Source organism: Morone saxatilis, unplaced genomic scaffold, assembly GCF_004916995.1.
Source record: "Morone saxatilis isolate NCDOM2014 unplaced genomic scaffold, NCSU_SB_2.0 Contig5, whole genome shotgun sequence".
NCBI lineage: Eukaryota > Metazoa > Chordata > Actinopteri > Moronidae > Morone > Morone saxatilis.
In genome coordinates, this window is record NW_023340095.1 from 21,112,303 (window position 1) to 21,124,898 (window position 12,596).

The 12,596-nt window shown below is 39.4% G+C and overlaps 2 protein-coding genes across 2 annotated transcripts in view; both read left to right on the forward strand.

Moving 5' to 3' along the window:
• The window catches only part of stam2 (signal transducing adaptor molecule (SH3 domain and ITAM motif) 2), a gene marked incomplete at its 5' end in the record, with an annotated part of 13,265 nt that extends 3,517 nt beyond the window's left edge, over positions 1-9,748 (forward strand). Inside the window, 9 exon segments of the mRNA XM_035676274.1 lie at positions 925-991; positions 1,426-1,624; positions 2,164-2,258; positions 2,441-2,523; positions 2,612-2,699; positions 2,816-2,870; positions 3,078-3,225; positions 5,482-5,648; positions 7,012-9,748. Of these exon segments, the coding sequence (XP_035532167.1) occupies positions 925-991; positions 1,426-1,624; positions 2,164-2,258; positions 2,441-2,523; positions 2,612-2,699; positions 2,816-2,870; positions 3,078-3,225; positions 5,482-5,648; positions 7,012-7,201 (1,092 nt within the window).
• A 2,179-nt stretch (positions 9,749-11,927) lies between these two features.
• The window catches only part of cacnb4a (calcium channel, voltage-dependent, beta 4a subunit), a 36,491-nt gene continuing 35,822 nt past the window's right edge, over positions 11,928-12,596 (forward strand). Inside the window, exon 1 of the mRNA XM_035677319.1 lies at positions 11,928-12,099. Coding sequence (XP_035533212.1) covers positions 12,037-12,099 — 63 coding nt within the window. The 5' untranslated portion in view covers positions 11,928-12,036. The remainder of the gene's footprint in view (positions 12,100-12,596) is intronic.

Here is a 12,596-nt window from a genome sequence, read left to right on the forward strand (position 1 = left end):
GTATGTATATATGTATATGTATATATGTATATGTATATATGTATATATGTATATATGTATATATGTATGTGTATATATATATATATATGTCAAAAAAGCTGCTGTGAAAAAGGTTTATTTGTACAAATAGGTAGTAGGTAAATCAGTTTACCTTACAAGCCTGACTCATACTTGATCACTGTTTCCAAAAGCCCAAGGTCACGTCCTCAAATATCTTGTTTTGTCCACAACCCAAAGATATTCCGTTTACTTTCCTAGAGGAGTAAAGAAACTACAGTACAGTCACATTTAAGAAGCTGAATTCAGAGAATTTCGACATTAAATAAAAGACTCACAGACAATGAATCGATTATCAAAATAGTCGACGAGTAATCGTTGCGGTTCTAACCCCTTAGATATTTTTCTGCCACAATGCCATACACATTTGATTTAACCATGATGTTAATGTCATATGGCTACTTCAGGACGATCCATGCATGAGCTAGTTCTCAGTAAATGACAGCTTGCTCTGCTCCTAGGTGTTTTGACTTGCCTTTATATTGTATGTGAAAAGGAGACACTGGACCAGCCTCTGTAGTACTTTCTGTTTCACCAACTGCCAGTATTAAGCATTAGTTCGCCCACTGTGAATATGTGGGTGTAAAGAGTTGTTGTGCATTACTGGCAACAGCGTCCAGTCGACCTGTTTTGTCCACTTTGACCTCATTGTCATGTGAGAGAGCTGCCTCACCTTAGACAAGAGATAAGGAGACAGCTTTGTGGAGGGTTTCTGTCTGAAGGCTAGAGTTGCATCTCTGACCAACATGTAGTAACCAACATGAACTGCAGGTGGCAGTTTTTCTCTTCTAGTCACTCTCACTCACTCCCGTACGTATATACAAAAACACACACAGCCATGACCTTCTCTTTCTATATTGACCACAGGGGTCCACCGTAAAGGTCAGCACACCTGCTGTGAGCAAAGGATCTGATGATGACAACCTGGCCAAAGGTAAAGAGAGACGCTATCGCTCACCTCTACACACACCTTTATCATCATTTGTGCACTTCATCTGTTATTTAAAGCATCATTTTTTTTTTTACAACAGAAACATATTTCACAGCTGCTGTACTGTATGTTGAAGGCAGTTTGTACCAATATTCTTAGCGAACTCCTTATAATTTAATAAGGAGTAGTTCAATTCAGTATTGACTGGATTTTCTATTCTCATGCATGAAGAGGTTGTTTAGTTGCCTGCATTATTGATTATTTTCATCTCACATTTGAGCAGTATTCTGAGAGCTGTTTGTATTCTGAAAAAAAAAAAAAAAAGATGGATCCTGTGTCTGAGCCAAGTCTGTGTTGGACATTTGTTAACATTCTCTCCTCCTTTCCAATTCTCCTCTGTTCTCTCTTCTTCCCATCCAAACCTCCACCTTCCCCAGCAATCGAGCTGTCCTTGCAGGAGCAGAAGCAGCAGGCGGAGACGCGGCCCCTGACCGCAACCGCTGACCCCCCGAGCTACACCAACGGTAGCGGGGGGCAGGAGGCCCGGAAGGTGCGTGCGCTGTACGACTTTGAAGCGGCTGAAGATAATGAGCTGACCTTCAAAGCGGGAGAACTTATTCTGGTTTTGGATGACAGGTAATGTTGCATAACGTAGCAGACTTTCAAATCACTTTCACTCAGAGCAGTGAAATTCTCAGATTATGAAATACAGGCAAACATCGCAGCCAGTTTTATATATTCTTCAGCTACATTCAGTCTTATTCCTTTATATGACTTATAGTGTACAGGGTGTTAAAGAGGCGCCCAGAAGTATGATTCCAAATACTAATAATCTCAAAGAAGTTTTAATATTGGATATATTTACATATGTCTGTGTGCTTGGTTTAATTTTGCCCAGTATCTGAACCTGCAAATCAAGACATCTAGTTAAATGAAGCTTGTGTATAGTGTGCATATGGTGTTTTTGGAGTGATATAAAAAAAAAAGAGGCATAAATTCCTATTTCCCCTCACTGATCATCATAAAGAAAACAGCCAACCATAATAGAGAGCAGATCTTAACTGGTTAAAGTCTGCTCCACAACAGAAATGAGGAACACACAGAAAGACTTACAAATCGTACACATTTAGCAACCTATTGGCTTATTATTTCTATTCCATGCTTTTGTTTTATAGCGATCCAAACTGGTGGAAAGGAGAGAACCACAGAGGGGTGGGGCTTTTCCCCTCCAACTTTGTCACCACCAATCTGAATGCTGAGCCAGAGCCAGGTTGGTCTTTCTATTGAATCTGAAAATGAACATTGTAGCTCCTTCAGCTGCTCTGGTTTTTCTGTTTTGCACCTTTTTAGAAGGCATATCAGCATCTGTGCTCATCAGCTATTTGATACTGGTTGAAACTGATGCAAATTAGTTTCAGAACTGCTAATTGAACTTAACCTTTCCCTCCCCAGTGGTTTATGTTGAAAAGGCAGCCAGTCCTGAAGAGACGAGCTTGGAAACCAAAGTTGAGCCTGAGCCCGTCGTCATTGACGAGGTACTACTTTTCTTCAGCGCACAAACATTTACAAATGCAAATCACCTCTCGATAAGACTACCAACCCAAACCTCTGTTCGTTCTGCAGGGGAAGATGGACAGAACCCTGGCACTGCTGCAGAATGCGGATCCTGCAGATCCGGCTCCTGACTCCCAAGAGCTGATCCAGCTGGAGGGTATAAACCTTAATGCTGGTGTAAATCTGTCTCTCTGCCAATGACAACTGCAGTCGGTCTGAGCTGTTTTCTAACTTTATTTCTGTTTCCCTCCCTAACTGTAAATATCTGAACAGGTGCTTGTGAACAGATGAACCCAATGATTGATGAGAAGCTGCAGGAGATTGACAGGTAGTGTTTTATAGATGTGAAATTCTTCTAATACTTTGATTTGTTTAAAGTCCAGCTAAGTGTCTGACTCTCTAACATCCATTTCAGCTTCTATGAAGTTTAGGATAAAGATAGCGATGATTGTGCCTTAACTGACGAGACCTTGGAAGATGATCTGTCTGCTTGGACTGTTCTACAAACCAAAAATATCCTATCTCTGTGTTGCAGGAAACATTCAGAGTTGTCAGAGTTGAATGTGAAAGTTCTAGAGGCCCTGGACCTTTACAACAAGCTCATGCACGAGGCTCCGTTTTACTCGGCCTACTCCAAGATGCAGACACAGTACGCGCCAGCCGGCTCAGCTGTAGCCATGCAGGTGAGAAGCTGTCTGTGCTGACCAAAATCACACTTTAGCAATGATTTCATCTTAGGTTCAGCATTGATACTTGAACATTTTATTTATGTAGCTTTGCATCTTAGGGTATTAAAACTGCAAGCCTAACTAAATCAGTCCGTCCATCATGTAATCAGTCACAAAGCAAACAGGGCTCACCCCACTTCTGCCTTCTTAGACTGGATTCCCAGTGGCTGGCTCATGTACTAATGCTGTCTACTGTTCGGTTTATGACGTAAGGAAAGTATTTCTGTTTGCATTTGTTGAGTTTGCCCCTTTTAAATGAGTAAGGTTCAGCGATAAAGTGATTTGTTCTTGGGAAAATGTTTTTTTTTTTTTTTTAAGTTAACTGAATCATCACTGAAACTGGAGCTAACTATTTCTCAAGTAGACCCGACCGATATGAGACTTTTGAGTGACAAGTGAATAGGCTTAATACCTTTCTAAAAAGAATACATTGAATTCATGTACGCTTTTATAGCCTTAAACCATTAAATCTTTCAAGATTCTTGTAGGTGTACTGTAGTCATCTTGTCTCTGTCCTGTGATGCGTGCCGAGTCAATAAAAGGCAGTGCCAAGTCATACAAAATTTAATGATGGATTCAGTCAGAGGTTGGTTTGAGATTTTCTGTGTGCTAGAAGAACTGTGTGTTAGCTACCAGTGTACCCACACACAAATGGTAGACTCTCACTTTTGTCTATTGATTCTATGATGTTTTCACGGCGACAATAGCGGACTATTGTAGAGGGAAATCATTCAGAGCAGTCACTTGATTAGACCTTGCTGTTAGCCCCCTATTTTATTCCGCACATCCTATACTCGTGTGTTATATTTGGCCAGTAAAGCAGTTGAATTTGTCGGTTTTTGCACTCGTCCTGACATTCAGTCAGCCTTTTCTACCTCCCTGGAGAGTCGGAGGCTGCCTGGGTTTTCTTGGCAGTGGCTTTTTTCTCTGTAGTGATTGATGTCACTGTCTCTCCCCTGCCATTTAGAAAAATGTCCACTTCACTGGGCAGGCCCACACCAGAGTGTTGCTTGTTTTGTTTTTGCCCTTCATCATTTTTTTTTTTTTTACTGTAAAACTGCCTACCAGGTTGTTGTTGTTGCACCTGCAATGTCAAGAATTTTGTTGTCCATAAGCACTGAAAATTAGAAAATTAAAATCATGATACTACTCATATTTTATATAATCGTCTACAACAGCTACTGCATATGTTTGTTACTGGTGCTCTTCCTCATAATTTGAATAAAGAAAAACAATAAGGCAGCAACACTACTGTAATAGTCTGCACTTTATTCATCCGACAGCGACTGGGTGTTCTATATCTTGCGTTCTTTATGTAATACACAGTAGTCAGACCTTTTCAGGAGGCCAAACATTCAATGATGGACTTGTCTTTTATTAGTTTTCCTTGGGTCAGCCTGGGACAGAGAGATGATATTAACTTTGTGAGGAAATAGAAAGAAACTCTCTGGATTTATTAGCTCAGAAATTGCAACTAGTCAGTATATATCAGTATAATTAGGTTATTTTTTCTTTCATCTTCATTTATATGAGCAGGTGTAGACTTTTGTAAGTCTTTATCACAGAGCTCAGGAAGAATAACAAATTAAATAGGAAGAGAAAGTTCAGCCAAGTTGTAATGGAGTGAAATTACATTACTTTTGATGGTCCTCAAAGGATTAGGCCTGCTGAGCCTACTGTCACTATCCATCATACTACTCAGATGGGGGGGGGGTGGGCAGTTTATTGGAATATAGTCAAATTCTTTGTGGTGGAAACCCAAATAGTACAAATAGTAGCCCAAATGATCACAAACTTCAAAAAATGTACCCACCTAATTAAATAAAAAATAACCCAACACTGCACCTCTCAAGCTCACTAATTAACACGTTTTCTTTAACCCTCTTCCTGGAGTGTCACTTCATTTGGACAAGAGCTGGCTCGAGGCACGAAATCTAATAAGCGTATTTCCAAAAAAATGCCAAACGATTCCTTTTATAAACGGTTTATTTCTATGTTGTCTGGCAGACTGTTTGCTTGGTAGTTTATATAACTCTACTACTGTCATAACTACTATGTTGTGTACTTTTATTTTGAAATGTTTGTGTTGGAAAGTGCTGCATCCTCTGGAGTGGACTGATGAAATACATCTTCTTAAGAGGACCTGTGGTAATAATCGTGCTCTCTCAGCAGCACTTATTAAAACTGCACCTCTCCCTCTGGTCCGCTCAGGGCTACCTCGGCCCGCCCGGCGCCCCCTACCTGCCTCCAGCGATGCCCCAGGGTCCTCCTGCGCAGGCCTACACTCTGCCCAGTGACCCGCCCGGATCACTACACTCGCTGCCACCGAACGTCTCAGCCCCACCCAACAACCCAGCTGCTCAGCCTCCATACATGAGGTAAGAAAACAACCCTGCTGCTGAAAAACAGGACCTGTCAGGCTGTCACAGTAGTAGCAGTATTCTGCAGAGACACTTTAAAGACGCATAATGACAAAGGGTTATGTCATGTGACTAATAAAGGTGGCTCCACACCGTAGATTTCTGCGGCTAGCTTTGAACATTGGGCAGTTAACAGGACAGTGAGATATAATGTCGGTGGTACAGACTAGCACTGACAGTGTGAGTTTCCAAAGTTTTATGGAAGTATGTTTCCACTAATGGGTTAGAAATTAAGGTGTACGGTAAAAATGGTGGACTATTACTATTTGATAAAAATAATTGTATCAAATATTTTTTATACATAACAACAAGTTAACAGCACAACATACAGAACTATTCATTGTAATAATACAGTATGTTGTGTTGTTTTTGGAAGGACAAGCTTCATGTAAATCAGTTTTACATGCGGGAAATCACTACTAACATGATAACCCACACCTGGACCAGTCATGTGGAAATGAAGTACAGATATGCAGCCAGTATCACCAGCGACTGTCACCACTGGATAGTATGTTATTGAGAGTTAGCTACCAGGCGGTAACATGAAAATTAGACAGACTTAATGCTACAGAAGCTCAACACAGATTACCTTTTTATGTACAGTTGTTTTCTTCACTTCTCTGCCTGTTCAGCTTTCTTTTATTTTCATAGACAGGAAAAACATGTTTTGTCACTTATGCAAAATAAGATGAGCAGAGAAAAAATGGATGGTTGAGTGTTGTACAAGTAGCTTGCTTGCTGATTATTTTGGCTGATGGTCATCATATCTGTCTCTGAGTGTGCCCCAGAGAAAGTCACAGCACACTCCAGCTGATTGTAGCTTTCCATCTGATATAGACTGTATCAGAGCTAGGTGATACGGCTGATATTGGTATCAATATTAACTAGAATAATATTCCAATATCACATGATGGCAAATGTCTGCAAATCACCCATAAAATGTTTCATTCTTGTGTAGCCAACTGTGGTCCACTGTTATATCAGAAAAACAAATACATTTAACAACTTGTTTAGTTTTTAATTACAATAAGCTTGAAATAATTCATTTGAACAACAGAATTGTATAAAAGATAACAAGATGTTATCATATTGACACTAGCAGAGTTCACTGAAAGACTATAGATGATTGTATTGAGCCATTTCAGAATGCATTGCATTGTTGGATGTATTTTCCTTGTTTATGACTTTGAATGTAGTACCATTTGGTCAAAGATTTAGTTCTACACATGAGATCTTGAGAGAGATCTAAGAGGACTACTTCAAATGTATTCACTAAATGTAAATGAGATCATTGACTCACTCATCTGTATTTTCTTCACAGCAGTGGTATGAACGCTCAGTACATGAACCAAGCTGCTGGAGCTCATTACCCACCCCAGGCAGGCGTGGCCATGGACATGTCGACCTATCACAACTCCAGCATGCCTCCCGTGTCCTATCCTGTGGCCGCTCCCCCTCACCAGGCTCCTCAGCAGCAGCAGGCAGCATATTATCAGCAGCCCCTGCTGTAAAACTCCGACTGCCAACAGGCCTGAGATGATGAATACATGCTCCAGATATTTACATTTCCAGTGGTGTGTTCATTTGGCTTACCTTGTGTGAGTGTGTAATTGCTTTGGGAACATTCCTTTAGCCATTTTGCGTGCCTGATCAACTGAATTGAACACACCCCACAAAGGCTGAAATAACTGAGGTGTGTATGTTACGCAGGACTGTTGTTCATCTGAGTCAGGACTCTCTCTCTCTCTGTGTGCATGTCCTCAGCTACTGTATGTGAGGCTAAACCATGGTAACAGGAGTTTTTTTTCCTGTCCTTCACTTCTCTCTCCTGGCTGACAGTAAACGCAGCACTGGTCTTCACAAACATCACAGGTCGACACAGAAGAAGAGCTGGGCTTGTACACCAATACAGCGCCTTGTAATGAGCAGTCTTTGCCTAATTCTGAAGAAATTTACATTTTACAATTCATAGTTCAACACAATGCTACTCCCAGAGTGTGTTATTTCTGAATTGACCCCCTTCAAAGAATTTACGCAACATGTCCTCTTTGAGGTGGTAACAGAGGGTCAGGCCATGTCCACACTAATGTAGATAAAAGTGAAAAAATGCTTCTTTTTCTCTTCATATTGGCCTACTGTTCACACTACCTTGTCTACACTGGCCATGTAGCGAAAACGGCACGTCAGCAGCTGCTTGTCCCCAGTCAGTGTCTACACTGGATACCTTCAGCCACAGTATTGCTGTGCACTAGAAGTGTTGTTGCAGCCCATATAGCCTAATACAAGATCAGTGCAATTACAAGCAAACATAGGAATAAAGTGAACTAAAATAGCAGCTCTGCATGTAAAATGCAAGTGAAAAGTGAGCCTTTACTCAAGCCATTGCCCGGCTGTTTTAGACAGCTGTATTGATCAAAACCGAAGCATATCTTATCTGTTTCGATGCGGATGACTGAAAAACGTGTCCAGTGTAGATGTAGACAGCCTGCAAACCGACAAAAAAGCAGCTTTTCGAAAAGCGTTCTCCCGAGCAAATCCGATTTAAAACACCAGTCTCACATGGTAGTTTGCCCATGAAGACACGCATGATATGTTAGTGTGCATAGTGTGGATTTAACATTTGACACCTAAATGGCATTTTCAAAAGTGTCTGCGTTAATGTGAACATGGCTGAAATGTTTCTTCTTCTTTTAGATTTTAACGGCCACGGCCGTCTTGTTTTTCAGTTTGTAAAAGAAACACTCTGGTCTGATGTGAGAGCTCACGTTTCTGCAAAGCCAGCACATATCGAGTGTGTGGGACGGGGCGCGGGTGCTCGCTTCAGGACAGAGCGTGCAGTTATTTAAAAGGCAGGAGCTTCGTTTTTGTTTTCTTCCTCACCTGCATCTATCACTGTAGCTGATCTGTGTTTGGAACAGAATTTCTGAAGTACAAACTATATTTTCAACTATCAGATATGTATGTTAACAGTTATATTTGTGTAAATGGTTACCTTCCCATCAACTCACTGCCTTGTAATGCATTCTCTGGTTGCATTTGTGATGTGTAAGATGACATTTCTGTGTATGTGTGCACATATTTGTTTTTGTACATACGTATGTATTTATTGCGTACGTATGTGTTTGAGGGCTTACCCATAATAGGTTCTTCAGCATTGTAAAATGCATTGATTTTTTTTGTAAGGATCATCAGATTTTAGGGTGAACTGAGAAATAGTTAGTTGGATTTCTTTGTGTGTTTATTAATCTGATGAAACACTGCATCTGTTCATGATTACTACATCAGTACCTTCCTGCCTCTCCTCTTCATGTGTGGGGTCTCTTCCATTTAACGGAGTGCATGTTTTATGCAAATGTTGAGATTTTTCATGTCTGTACACGTAAATTTCGAAATTGTCAATGGCGTTGCCTGTACTTTGATTTATATATATTGAGACATTATACATGTGTAATTTACATGGTTGGAGAAAGTGTAATTATTATTATTCTTACTTTGCTCCTGCTTTTACTTTTATCGTTCAGGCAAAATGTAAATGGAACTAAATTTTCACAAAGTTGGGAAATCATTAGTTTCTGTTAAGATGAAGAAAGAGAAGTGAGACATCATGTTTTAGACCTACTGCTTGTTTATTCTGCAGGTTTGGGGTTAATATTAAGGAGCAGCTTTCACACAGCCCTGTTGCAGTAGCTCCGTAGTTACTAATTTTAGCCACAACTGTCTTCTTTTATTTCCTTTATTGGCCTCATATTACAGGCATTGTATATTAGATGTAAAATACCTGGTTTTGTCAGTGACATTGACGTTGCACCTTAGCTTTGTAAACATGTATTTACCACTGGATGCCTTGTTTTTCTGTAGAAATCAAAGAACGACACAGACACAACTTTGGCGAGCAACTTCAGTCCCAGTATCCGCTGGATATGTATAATTCTGTATATTTAAAATATTCCAGGAAAAGTTCATTTATCCAAGATTTTAAAACTGCTTTTGTAACAGAGCAAACTTATAATATTCTTTGAAATAAAAAAAAAATTGACCTGTGTTGAGGGTGGTCTCTACGTACATTTCCCTTTGGATACCTTTTAAGAAATTACATTTACACAATTAACAGGAAGGTGATTAAAATAGTAGCAGTCTGCCTAATTAGACTCTCCTATTCCCTGCACACATCACCAGCTGCACGTGATGAACAAGCCAATAATGTGATCATTACCCAGAAGACATGATTTATTCATTGAAGTTGGCCTTTTTATAGTTTCTGCCCTTTATTTTTCAAAAAGCTGCACTGGGGATCCTTTAAATGCCAGCGTTATTGTCGTAGCAAAGTGCAGGTAAAAACCCCACAGGCTGTTCTTCAGGATACAAAGTGTAAAGGCTTTCCACAGACCTGCAGTGGGATTGTCTGAAAACAGCACAGCTGGTAGTGCTGTGTGGTGAGAATGACTGAGGAGATTTCTATCATCTGTTGTTTGTCCTAGTTAATTTGCTGAGATAAAACTGGCCTGTTTTATTTTTACATGAAGAATGCGGCACTAAATCAGTAGAAAGTGTTTGTGTTAGGCTACAAATGTTCAGATAGCATCATAAATATGTGAAATACATGTGGAAAAAAGCGCATGAATGATTTTAGTATCCATACCATTCCTCTTATGTTTTTCTTTTAGAATTTGTTTGTATTTGTTTTAAATCTAGCCAGTATCTAATATAATCACTATTTGTAGTGTGACTTTATTATTTTTTTATGAGGGTTGTTCTTTTATACACATAAAAGAAAGAATTCGTCTGAACTATCTTGCCAAATGCCAGGTCATGCTGGTACTGTGAAAGAGAGTTTATGCTGCCTTCAAATGCTCCTTGTTAAGTACACTTCCAACATCAGAAATGTTCATATAAAGATTTAAATCTTATTAATCATACAAACAAAACTATGGCTGCTATTAATTAGCTTTTTAATTATTATTATTTCTAGTCATATTGTTTAATTTGATCAATCCACCCTTTCATCATTTCTCCATACTTGTTTGTCCCAGTGACTACAGGATCACAGGGTTCTGGTGGTTGAGAACTACCAATTTTACTAAATTAAAATTATAATTAATTCAATTATTATTCACATAACTTTGTTATATTTAGTTCTCTGCCTAGATGTCACATCTGGGTTTCATGCAGGGCTAAGCTATTTAATTTAAAGCCTAACCTGTCTGCCAATTTAGCTTCAGTGCTTGCAAATATAATAAGAGTGTTAGAATAACTTCTTTATTACTTGTTACAATATGCCACGGGTTGCATAACAAAAAGAGAACAATACAGATGAGAATAGGAAGTAAATGTATGTAAGAAAGCATTTAGAAATATTTAAAATATTAGAGTTATTGTAGCTTAGGTTTTTTAACATGCATTTGTTTTGTTTGTGATACAGCTGAATGTAACGACTTTAAACTAGTTTTCCTTTACATATTTAATTTTATTCATTTAAATCTTGTACAGTTATTAAGAGAGCCATTGGGTGACTTTACAGATAATGTGCATTCTGAAAACACAATCCATCTCATTTATTACAGCAGCAACAACATCTGTAGATATGTAAGTCCATTTGAAAGAATAGTGTTCATGATGGCCTATTAGTCTGTTATCATACATACAATTGTGTGCAGTGAAATATTTTAAAATAATCTTTACAGACTGTGCAACATGCAATAATGATGGAAACAGAAAGACACAAAGACATTTTTGAACATGGCAAATAGATAGGCCTATTAGTGGAATGTAAGTAGTTAAAGAGGGGATATGAACAATGGATCAATATCGGTGATGAGAATGTGTAAAGAATAGAGTGTAAAATGTAATTTATATATGGATGTAGGGTATTTATGTCTGTACAGTACATGCTACATACATTTCTATCAATGAGTTTATTTAAATACATTCTCATGTATGCAATTAGCTTAATAGTACAACATTCAACTCAAACCAAGTGATGGATTGATGACTACAAATACTAAAAATACTTTTCCTATTTATTCCTTCATGCACATCTCAAGTTGCAACGATGAAATTCTGAATTTCTGCGTGTCCCTGAACGCAGCAGCCCCGTAGCCCTGTGTGATGGAGTGGAGGGGGGAGGGTTAGTATCTGTGCTCGCACTGGGCTTCATCTGTACAGACCCACTGCGGAGTGGGAAACGTCTTCAGAGCCACATCGTTTTTTTCTCCCTCCTCTGTTGTCGTGAAGCGGAACCGGAGCCAAGCTGGAGTCGGCGGTCCACTGTCCGCCACCGGAGCAGCAGCAGTTCCAGTGGAGCGGCACGGAGCGGCAGCCTCCGCCCTGGACCGATGAACTGGCCGAGATGTCCCGGCACATCTACACCCGACACGGGATAGGAGAAGGGCTGCAGAAGCCCGTGTTTCAGGTAGGAAAAAGGCGTGAAATCACTTAGTCTCTTCTCTTCTCTTCTCTAGTTATTTTAATGAATTAGAAGAACAAACACAAATATCCCACATAAATAATAATAATAATAATACTAATATTGATAGGATTATTTTTTATTTGTATTATTTTTTCAGACAACACAACAACAAATGTAAAAACTGATTTCAAGAAATGAACACTGATGCCCACAGACACACTGAACTCATCATACTGCTCTCTGTTTAAGTGAACCTACATTTTTTATCAGTCCTAATGAACCTCTGAGCTGTCATCAGTCAAACACAGACACAGGTCCTGCAGTCTATGGTGAGAATGTGATTTATTCAAAAAGAAAGGAAAATGGGTTCTTAATTATTGAGCATTTTCTGATGGAGCTCCACTCGTGATGCATGAGGTGGTTCAAGTCACTTTCCCACAAAGGAAACAGATTTTTAGCACTTTGTACAAGGATTTGTTACACATGGTTGATAAAGAAGG